At 38.7% G+C, this 12,133-nt stretch overlaps 1 protein-coding gene across 1 annotated transcript in view; it reads right to left on the bottom strand.

Annotated features, from left to right (window-relative positions):
• Nucleotides 1–386: 386 nt before the first annotated feature.
• The window catches only part of PPM1L (protein phosphatase, Mg2+/Mn2+ dependent 1L), a gene marked incomplete at both ends in the record, with an annotated part of 229,189 nt that continues 217,442 nt past the window's right edge, over nt 387–12,133 (bottom strand). The window contains 2 exons of the mRNA XM_084232383.1: nt 387–733; nt 5,151–5,312. Coding sequence (XP_084088509.1) covers nt 387–733; nt 5,151–5,312 — 509 coding nt within the window. The remainder of the gene's footprint in view (nt 734–5,150; nt 5,313–12,133) is intronic.

Genomic DNA, 12,133 nt, shown 5'->3' with positions numbered 1-12,133 from the left:
CTGCCCCGCTCACTGCTCCAAAGACAGGACATACAATCTGATGACTGGAGGGCCCTCTTAGGGATCTTGAAAAGAATCTTAAAGAAAGAATATATGGCACATATGCCATTCACTTCATACATGTGAATCTACAGTTATGTACTTATATATATTGAACATTGAATGAAAGAGTTGGAAAAACATGAAGAAACCATTTTCTAGCATCTCAACTATAATGGCCAAGAGCACTCTCTGTTGATCACCGAATATAGGCCTAAAACCACTAGGGAGGGGGAATCCTATGTCTGGGATGGATGATCCTAACTGTAACTCCCACATCCTCACTATGTTAAGAGACCAAATATGCTGAAAGTCCTTTAGTTGAAAGCAGATGAGACCCTGAAGGTTCACTGCTCTTCTGTTTTGTTGCTGTTCCTAAACTTCACTACCATGACTGTTATATTATCAGGGCAGCCTCTGTAAAATGACTGTAAAACTATGCTCTTGGCTCCAAAGTGAGGTTCATCCAAGCGCTCCTTGATAAATCGAACAGCTTCTTCATTGCTGAAAGCATCCCAAAGGCCATCTGATGCCAAAATCATGAACTCAGGCTGGAGCTTGTCCAGATCAAAGGTCAGGATATCTGGGTCTGGGATGACCACGTTGAGATTTTTCAGTGGATAATCCCCCAGGGACCGAGACATGGCCAGGATTCCTTGGACCCTCCAGGATCCATTAAAACTGATGAAACCACCTGGAAAGACAGAATGACTTCATTAGCTTGACCAACTGCTATCTCACACCTGGCAGAGTCTGAATGTGAGCCCTCACCTCACTTTGACACTTCCAGAGAGGAGCAGCATTCTTGCTATATGGCTTGAAGTTTGACACTCTCCCCTTACCCTTGCCATCCTAATGACCTTTAAGAATATATCATAAGAATACTGGGAGAGGGAGCTATGTGTGTGTGAGGGCATTGGTTTTAACTTAGTAACTTGGCAGCTAAGTGATCAACAGGGTGGGGGGTTCAAGGAGAGTGGTAAAAGAGTGCTGAAAAGCAGGTGAAAGGGTATCAAAGATAAACACTTGAACCACCATCATTTAGCCTGAGGTTACTCCTTGGGTGTATCTGTATAGATCTCAAAGCAGCTCCCCAAAGAGGATCAGGATTAAAGAATGGAGTATTTGGGCACAGCAAGTAAGGCTCAAGCTCTTGGGTTAGAGTGCTTGGAGTTTATTCCTGGCTCTCTCACTTCTACTTAGACTTCTCTCTGTGACTTTGGATAAAAAACTCGATCACTTTGGTCCTCGATTTCCTTGGCTGCAAAATGGGAACAATAGTAGTATCTATTCCATTAGTTGTTATGGGAAATAAAGAAGGTATTCCGTATAAATGACATACACAGTGCCTAAAAGTGACATGCACTCAATATTTTCTATTTTTATTTTATTTTTTTTAAAGATTTATTTATTCATTTACACAAAAACCGGGGTACAGGCCAGATGTGCAGGAGGGTGAGAGGATTCACTAGGGACAGAGTGGGGAACAAAACAGGCAGACTGACGAAATACACTGCTGAGGGGAGCAGCGGGAGTGACAGGAGAGGTCTGCTGTGCCATGTGGGAACCTCGCCGGCAGCTGGGATCGAATTGGCGCTGCAGAGGCTGCAGACAGCTTCACAGCACAGGGCTCAACTGCCTCCGCCACCAGGGGGGGCCCTATTTTTATTTTTTATGGGAGCTAAAACTTTACTTATTCACATAGTAGTCATCAGTTCTTTATTAAATATATATTCCAAGCAAGCCAATTTGAAGAAAATAAAGTTATACAAGATCCAGACATTTCTTTAAAGAAGTAGAGTTTCACAGGATGGTTAAGCCACAGGTGCATTAAGAACTATAAGGACAAAACAGTATTCTTTCAGGGAGAAGCTGGCACCTGCTAAATGATGTGGGCAGATGGAGGAAAGAGGAATGATTTCCGCTTGTAATCTTTAGGGAGAATTAAGTATTAAAGCTGGGCTTTGAACATGGGCAGGACTTCTCTGGAAAGGCATGCATATGGGCATTCCAGGAAGTGTGATCAGTGAGCAACAGCATGGGCTCTGGAGTCAGACAGTCTTGGGCAATTCTGGCCGGAGCATTTATTGGCTGTGTGGCCTTGGGCACACGGCCTCTGTCAGGATCTACTTCCTTGGTTGTAAAATAAGTATACCATATTGACATTGGGCAAGTAAAGAGAAAGCATATGTAAAACAATAAGCTTGGTTCCAGCACTAAGTGAACACTGAATCAGTGACAGCTAGTATTGTTTTTTTGTTGGAAACAGAATGAATGTGACAACATGCACTGGGCCAGACTGGTTGCAGTCATGCTAAGCAGGAGCGGGGAAAGATGTCTTGAAAGGAAAGCTAAGGTCAGAGAAAATACACATGAATTAATAAAACCACTCACTGTCCCTTAGGCCTTGCTAATAATACAGCCTTAATGAGCAGGTTAGGTTAACCTCATTGGAGACGGTTCTCATCTTTGCTTTTATAAATAATCACTGCAGGGTGGGAGTGTGGGTGGTGGGTATGGTAGGGCAGAAGAAGGGGGATAAGGTGGGAGTGACATTTTAGAAGAGAGGGCTGGATGTCAGGGTGATACATCCAGGTGTTTGTATACACAGCCTCACCCATGATTACAAGAGAGTGAGCTAATTGCATGTCCAGCCCAGGGCCACCGTGCACTCCTGGGGAAATAGTATCTTCATAAGAAGGTAGGGTATTTTACTCATACTGCCTGTATGCTACTAAAATACCATTCTATCTATCAATAGAAAACCTAACCAAAGTTTTCATTAAAAATTATTTTGCGGGCCTCCATGGTGGTGCAAGGGGTTAAGTCACAACCTATGAAGCTGTCCACAGCCACTGCAGCCCAAGTTCGATCCCCGGCCAGGGAGATACCCACATGGCACAGCAGACCTCTTCTGACTGACCCGCTGCTCCCCTCAGCAGTGTATCTCAGTCAATCCACCTGCTCTGTACCCAACTCTGTCTCTGGTGAATCCTCTCACCCCCCACATTTCTGGCCTGTACCCCAATTTTTGTATGCATAAATAATCTTTAAAAAAATTATTTTGCACCTCAAGCAGTCACTGTAATAAAATTCAATACTTTTTTTCAGCTGAGCTTCCTGATGTGAAAACTTAAATATTGGCTAGGTTCTGGGAAGAAGCGGACTTGTAGAGTTTAAGAGGATGGCACTGGAAGGGATCATGCTCAGCGAAATAAGCCAGAAAGAAAAAGAAAAATACCGGATGGTCTCACTCATAGCAGGAATCTAGAAAATCTAAATAAGGGACCAGGAAAATGAATAACTACAAGAAAGTAAAAATCAAAATCAACAAACAACTATGAACCAGAGACACTCTATGGGTGGTGGGGGGCGGGGAGGGGGGGACTGGGGTCAAAATAAGGGGATTGCAATTGTATGGGGAATATAAAAATAAAATTTATTTAAAAAAATTAATTCTAAAAATAAAAAAATAATAAAATTGTCAAAAAAAGGATCAAAATAGCCAAAAATATGTGATGTGATTATATTCTTTAAACATAATGCAATAAAATTATAAATTAAAAAAAAAGTGTCAGTATGCAGACCTCCAGACACCTACCCTGCTCAGACACCCAGAATGCATAAGCTCCTGCTGCTTCATATATCATACAAAGTCCGCAGACTAAAGTTGTCCGTCTTTGGAGGGAAAGAAATTCCCTTTCCACAGATAGAAAAGAATCCTCCCAAATTGAACTAAGAAAATGTAATAATCAACTGATAAACTTCCTTCGAGTTTTTGTCCTAGTGTCACCTCAGTGAGGCCTGCTGACCACCCTACTTAAAATTACAACCCCCTTGTTAACCTAGCTTTGATTGTTTTGATTTTTATATATAGTGACATAGCATTCTTTTTTTTTTTAAAGATTTATTTATTTATGCATACAAGAACTGTGGTACAGGCCAGATGTGCAGGAGGTGAGACCAGACAGAGTGGGGAGCAGAAATGAAATACACAGAGTGGGGAGCAGAACAGGTGGACTGACTGAAATGCACTTGAGGGAGCAGCAGGAGAGACAGGAGAGGTCTGCTGTGCCATGTGGGTTAGCTCTGTGGGCAGAGATCGAACTTGAGCTGCAGTGGCTGCAGATAGCTTGATAGTGCTGAATTTACCCCCTGTGCCACCAGGGAGGCCCTAGTGACACAGCATTCTGTTGCCATTCTTAGTAGTGGGAAAGGGGGCTGGCATGCGAAGTGTTTGGATATTTTTTAGTTCAGTGAAATAGTTTTAAGCTTTGCTTTTTAACAAACTGTAGAACTCTTCCTTGTCAGCAAAGTGAAGAGTTGCTACATCAATGAAAGTTCAAGAGGGGAGAGAAGGATGGGAAGGGGAAGAAGAATGAGAGGGAGATGGGTGTCATCAGAGTGTGACAGAAAAGGCTTTCAGAAGGACGCCCTCAAACTGAGTCTTTTTTTTCCTTTTTAATAAATTTTATTTTTATATTCCCCATACAATTGCAATCCCCTTATTTTGACCCCAATCCCTCCCCTCCCCGCCCCCCACCACCCATAGAGTGTCTCTGGTTCATAGTTGTTTGTTGATTTTGATTTTCACTTTTTTATAGTTATTCATTTTCCTGGTCCCTTATTTAAGTTTTCTAGATTCCTGCTATGAGTGAGACCATCCGGTATTTTTCTTTTTCTTTCTGGCTTAAAGACAAATAACTGTTCTCCACAAGGCAGTAGAGACAGCACCAGCAAAGGCACAGAGGTATTAGAAACAAGAAAATGTCTTCTGGAGAATAGTTAGTAGTTTAGTGTGGCTGGAGGGAAACAAAGTAAGAAAAGAGAGAAAATGAGGCAGAATGCAGGGTTTCAAAGATCTTACTAGCCTTTACACTTTATAGAAAAGGGTTATTTTCTGGTCCTTTTGTAATCTTTAGCCACAAGGAAAGGCAAATTCAGTGGTCATTTATTTGATAGGAACTGATAAAGTCTCAGTTGACTCAGCAGTAACCTCTGTAATTCAATAGGGTATATGAACATCTTACTGCCCAAGAACTACCCAAACAAGCCACCGTGTTCACTGAACCAAATGGCTTGACAATCCTCAGAGACATTCGCAGGCTCACCAGCTCTCTTTATTCTCTTTCTTTCCTTCAGTTGGTAAGGCTTGTGGTCATGAGACAAAGGAATGGCATTTCCATCCTTGTCACATAGGACCCCACGAGAATCACCCACATTGGCCACAGTGAGGTCTTTATCTGAGAGGAGAGCAATCAGACACGTTGTACCTGAAAAACAGAAAAAAGAAGCAATACTGGAGGTCAGCAATATATTGAGATTTAGTTGTTTCTCATGGTTAATGGATTCTTCAGTGATTTAAACCTCTCTGACTAGTTGAAAATTTGAGTCTAGCCTCTCCAGGAATGATGGCTATTCACTTCAAAAATGCTGATCAAATCTGACAATTTTCTTAATCATGTTAGAGTGCCACTGAAATAAACTAAGATAACTTCATTTTCCCAAATCAATTTTGTCTTTGTTCTCTTAATTTAAATACATATCACATTAAAAGAATGAAGAGAAAATGAAAATCCATTTGTGGTTTCAAACATTCGATACATACTTTCTGTTTTTCACTGGTGCTATTTCTGTGAAGTCCTATTTGAAAGTGGCTAGTGGAGCTAGGCAGATTCCACAGTTGGAGGGACCAAAAGAACAAGTAAATGACAGGTGCCAATAGTCAGATCTTATGAAGTCATGGAGAGCCATGAGGGAGCTGCCTATATTTGAAGTCTGACAGAGAAGACTGGTAGTCTGAAACAGGTCAGCTCAGAATGTAATGGGGCAGTGTAGTAGAAGCAGAAAAAAATACAGTGGGGGATGGGTAAAGGTGTTTAGAGCCAGAATGGAAGCAAGAGTGAAGACCTGCTTGCAATAAGGCCACACAAGATACAAAAGGACAAGCTCTCCTCAAATTCTTCTTTAAATGAGAATGAAAAAAAAAAAAAAACAAAACAAAACCCCAAAACAAAAACAGAGATGGACAGTCTGTTTTATTTGGAAACTACCCTTATCACATGCCTGTTGTCCTCTGTCCAGCACTTCTCCTTGTTCCTCCCTCCCTTCTGATAGTGTTAGTGAGTATGCAAATATGTGCAAAAACACAAAACTCATTGAACTCTTGCTTCAAACTGATATAGTAGGTAGTCTTTGTTAATATTGTCTACTCATTGAGAAAATGATCAGAAAATAACAGAAACTAAAATGCAACCAAACAACTCTAATCTTCACAGAACAACAAAAAGACTGAATTCTTAAATAGACAAACAGAATAATTACAGGCTGATATCAAGAGTGGGAAGAATAATTAGCATATTCAATTACTTGAAATTTTATTTTTTCATTTTCTTAAGTTACTTTATTTTTAAATGTAAACATTTTTTCTTACATCATTGTTAAATTTTGGATAGTATATGATTTCTTCTCTTATGTGTGGTCACTGTAATTCTCCTACCACCAAAGCACTGTTAGTCCATCACAATAGTCCCTTTTGTTCTTCCACCTATTTGAAATTTCATTCTTAAGCCTATTTAATTAAATATTGCCTTGATCAGAAATGAAAACATATGAAATGTTGGCTAATTCAGGATTTGGGATATAAAAAACCTGTGAGAGTATAAAAGACTAATATTAGGGATAATCAATGCAAATTGCTAATCTTATACCTTAAAAATGTAAGAATGAAAATGTAAATACAAGAACAATCCATATAATTAGAAATTATTCTTTCAGTTTTTGATAGTTACATTTTGGTCTTTAATCATTCTCACTTTCTCTTCAAGTATTTGATTGGATTAATTTGTATAGCACAATCAGAACATAAATTCTCTCATAATGTGCTATTCTTAGAACTTGAAAAGTGAAATAGAAACATTACTTTTTGGGTGTTACATGGCTTGGAGTATAACAATGCTTGGAGATAATCCATATGAGATTGAGAAACTCTTAAAGCTGTCTCTCGGTAGGGCACTCTTCTTTTTCTGTATATACTGAAAGAACACATTCCTGATCTTTGCTTCCTCTATCATAAGTCTATATTTCCAGCCCAGTTGATACTCCAGATGCCCATACTAACTGCCTTGTAGTTGTTGCCATTTAGCTGTAATATAGAGAATACAGGATCTAGGGAAAGGCTTTGGAGTCTCCATATGAGAGAAGTGGAAGGATCCTCCCATCTTAAGTGTAATCGGTACATTCTTGAGGACAGATCACATATTGGGTCACAAAACAAGTGTTAATAAATTTCTGTAGACTAAAATCATATTAAATATCATCTCTGATGACAATGTAATAAAACTAGAAACCAACCACAAAGATAAAGTTAGAAATATCTCAAATATGTGGAAGGCTAAGCCACATGCTACCTAATGACTATTGGGTCATAAGAAAATCAAAGGTGAAATAAAGAATATTTGGAGAAAAAATGACACTGAAGATACAAGCTATCAAAGTATGGGGTGCAGGGCCTCCCCTGGTGGCGCAGCAGTTGAGAGCTGGGCTGCAAAGCTGCCCACAGCCTCTGCAGTGCTGGTTTGATCCCCAGCCACCAGTGAGGGTCCCACATGGCACGACAGACCTCTCCTGCCATGCCCACTACTCCCCTCAGCAGTATGTTTTGTCACTCTGCCTGTTCTGTTCCCCGTTCTGGCTTTGGTGAATTCTCTCACCCTCCTGCGCTTCTGACTGTACCCAGTGCTTAGATAAATAAATAAATAAATCTTAAAAAAAAAAAAAAAAGAAGTATGGGGTGCAGCGAAAGTACAACGAAGAAGCAAATTTATAGTGATATGGACCTACATCAAGAAAAATGAAAAATCTTTAAAAAAAAACTCTAACTTTACACTTTATGGAACTAGTAGGACAACAAAATAAAAGTAGAAAGAAGAAAATAATGAAATCTAGAGCAGAAGTAAATGAAATAGAAAATAACACACTACAGAAAATCAGTGAAACCAATAATTAGTGCTTTGAAAAGATAAATATTTAACTAGTCTCACTAAGAAAAAAGAGGAAAAATGTTAAAAAAATTGAATCAGAAGAAAAAATGAGTTACAACAGTACAAAGGATCATAGAAAGACATACGAATATTATGAGCATTTTTATGCCAACACATTGGATAATCTAGAAGAAATCAATAAATTCTTGCAATTACACAACCTTACAAAACAGAATCAGGAGGAAATAGAAAAACTTAACAGACCAATTACAAGGAAGGTAATTGAAACACTAATCAAAAGTCTACCAAAAATCAAAAACCCAGGAGAATATGGTTTGGTGAATTCTATCAAAAATTCAAAGTTGCCCTAAACCCTAATCTCAAAATCTTCCAAAAAAATCAAAGAGGGAATGCATTCAAACAAATTTTATGAGGAATATATGACCTTGACACAAATCATCTCTCTCTCTCTCTCTCTCTCACACACACATACAATTGCAGACCAATATCCCTGATGCACATAGATACAAAAATCCTCAAACTAAATTCAACACTATATTAAAGGGAGCATAAAAAATTAACAAGTAGGATTTATTCCAGGGATGTAAGGAAAGTTTAATATAAGCAAGTTAATTAATGTAATATTCTACATCAATAAAATGAAAGAGGGAAAATAAACATGATTATCATAGTAAACAAAGCATTCAACAAATTCAACATCCATTTATGATAAAAATTCTCAATAAAATGGAAGGACAAAAGAAATATACCCCAGTATAACAAACTCCATAGGGGTTAAAATTCAGTGCTATCACCACTACAGCCTGAGTTCAATCCCTGCTCAGGGAACTAACCCACATATTGTGCAGCAGGCCTCTCTTGTCTCACCCACAGCTCCCCTTATTACTATATTTCAGTAAATCTGCCTGTTCTGCTACCCACTCTGTCTCTGGTGAATCCTCTTAGCCCCTGCACCTCTGACCTATGCCTCAGGTCTTCCATGAATAAATAATAAATAAATCTTTAAAAACAACGAACTAACAAAAAACAAATACCATATATAACAAACCCACAGCTAACATCATACTCAAATGAAAAACTGAAAGCTTTTCCTCTAAGATCAGAAACAAGGATATCAACTTTCACCATTTCTCTGGAATTCCTACTGATAGCAATTAGTCAACAAAAACATACAAAAGGAATACAAACTGGAAAGGAATAAATATCATGATTAAAAATGACAAAATATATAGAAAATCCTAAAGACTTCACTAAAAAACTGTCAGAAATAGTAAATCAGTACAGTAAAGTGGCAAGCTACTAATTCAATATACAAAATCTATTACATTTCTATATGCAAACTATGAACTAGGAGACAAAGAAATCAAGAAATAATACTTTTACACTGCATAAAATATAAGTAAGTAGGAACAAATTTAACAAAGGAAGTGAATGACCTGTACAACAAAAATGGTAGCACACTGTTAAAAGAAATAGAAGTAGACATAGGAAATGGACAGATATATCCTGCTTGTTGATTGAAAGATTTAACATTTTTAAATGGCCATGATACCCAAAACATTATACAGATTTAATATAATCCCTATCAAAATCCTATGATATTTAAAAAACATAGAACAAATATTACTGAACTGTATATGGAAACATGAAAAACCACCAATAGCCACAATTAGCTCGACAATAAAGAACAGAGGTGTTATGTGCCCAAACTTCCAAAATATACAAAATATGTGACAAAGCTAAAGCAATCAAAACAATATGTTATTGGAATAAAAACAGATACACAGATCAATGGTATAGAATTCAGATCCCAGAAATATAGCTACACACACACACACACACACACACACAGAGTTAATTTATAACTGAGAAGTAAAGAAAATAAAGTAGAGAAAGGAAAATTTCTTCAACAAATGGTGCTGGGAAAACTGGACAGCCACATATAAACATCAAAATAGACCATTATCTCACACTATATATAATTTCTGCTGGAAGGGAACTTAGTTGCAGCTTATAAAAGTAATAAAACAGAATGGAGTGGGTCATTTTTGCTACCTATTTCAGGAAGGAGGTTGGGTAGCGGTTTTTAGGGTCAAAACTACTTTCCTAAGATTACTTTCTCCTTTTGTTCTCTTACTTAGAGATCTAGTCTGACATCTGATTCCTTGATTCCTTGGTGGAGTATACCACACAAATGACTCTAGATGAATTCCTTTTGGCTCAAGATACATTGTTTCCAGGGCCTCCCTGGTGGTACAAGGGGTTAAGCACTGCACTATGAAGCAATCTGCAGCCTCTGCAGCATGAGTTTGATTCCTGGAAGGCCAGGGAGCAACCCACACGGCAAGGCAGACCTCTCCTGTCTCGCCCGCTGCTCCCCTCAGCGGTGTATTTCGGTCAGTCTGCCTGTTCTGTTCCCCACTCTGTCTCTGGTGGATCCTCTCACTGCCCCCCCATCTCTGGCCTGTACCCCAGCTCTTGTATGAATAAATAAATCTTTAAAAAAAGATACATTGTTTCCATAAAGTCTGTTGTGATTAGAATATAGTAGGTATAGTAGAGGCCTCTTTTATTTTATGCAACTTGGGATTCTGATGTATGGATGCTGTATATGGTGAAGAACATATCTAGCTGTGAAAAGGATACTGCCCAAAATATTGGAAGCCTGCACTCATCTTGAAGTGTGACTCTAACTGGTGAGCCTCTAAATAACAAAGTACTTAAATTCCCACTTTAGCATCTTTTGAAAATAGAAGTGACTCTAATATGGTAACAAGATGAGATTGCCGATTAGGAAATAGAGTGGTTATTGTAAAATGGCAAACAGGTAAGAGTCTGAGATTTTGTCTGAGATGTCATGAAACAGATCATAGTTGGTTCCCATTATATTAGAAGGCATCAGTTCTGGAAAATTTACATAGGCCAGTTTGGACTGGGTCTTTTCTCTGTGGTTACCCAGTACATTAGGGAGGCCATAGGATGGGAGTAGAGGAGGGGGTTTCTGAACCAGGAATATAATCAAATCATATCCTTTTACAAAACAGTCACTGAAAAGAGAGACTAAAGGTTTGCTGCCCTTTCTTTCCTCTTGCCAATACTGCTCTATATTTCAGTGGAAGAGCAAGGAAGGGAGAATTTCCACTAGGGATTTGTGATGGTAGAGGAGAAAATGGTTCCCACAAACTGGTATGTATAAAAATTAACTTCTGGAAGTGGTGATACACAGGAAAGTTAAAAGAAAATGGAAATATAATAAGATTCTCCTTTTAGGGTTAATGACAATGTACCTTTAGAGATTATTTTAAATTGTCTTTTGTATTTTCAGATGTTAATACTCATTTAATAGTGGAAATTAAAAATAGCCTACAGCATGTAGCTTTCATTTCAGAATTTAAAAGCATTTTCATATAGCTTATTTATTTGAATTTTATGACATCCTTCTAAGGCATGAAGACTGATAATACTGATACCATTTTGTCATCATTAATGGAAATAAAGTGAGGGAGCCTCCCCGGTGGTGCAGCAGTTGAGTGCTGGGCTGTGAAGCTTCTCATGGCCTCTGCAGCACCAGTTCGATCCCCGGCCACCAGTGAGGGTCCCACATGGCGTGCAGACCTCTCCTGCTGTGCCTGCTGCTCCCCTCAGCAGTGTGTTTCATTCGTCTGTCTGTTCTGCTCCCTGCTCTGGCTCTGGTGAATTCTCTCACCCTCCCGTGTTTCTGACTGTACCCAGTGCTTGTGTAAATAAATAAATAAATCTTTAAAAAAAAAATAAAGTGAGGGTTGAAGTGAGGTGGGCAGTGTTTTCAAATCTTAGCTTTACACTTGCTAATTGAATGACATTGGCCAAGTTTTAGCCCTCTGAAACAGAGTTTTCATATTTGTTCTCTAAGTGACTCCTTTAACTCTCTAAGCAGATGTTGGAGAGGATAAAATGAGATAACTTATGTAAAATGTCAGTCATACTTAACACTCAATAAATGCTATTACGATATGTGCGAGCCTTCAAATCTGCATCTGCTCTGTCATATATGAGTTCCGTTAAGACTATAAATGAGGGCCTCCCCAGTTCAGCGCTGGGTTGTGAGCCTC

This window comes from Talpa europaea, assembly GCF_964194135.1.
Source record: "Talpa europaea genome assembly, chromosome: 4".
Lineage (NCBI taxonomy): Eukaryota > Metazoa > Chordata > Mammalia > Eulipotyphla > Talpidae > Talpa > Talpa europaea.
This window is presented reverse-complemented; position numbering and strand designations above follow the sequence as displayed.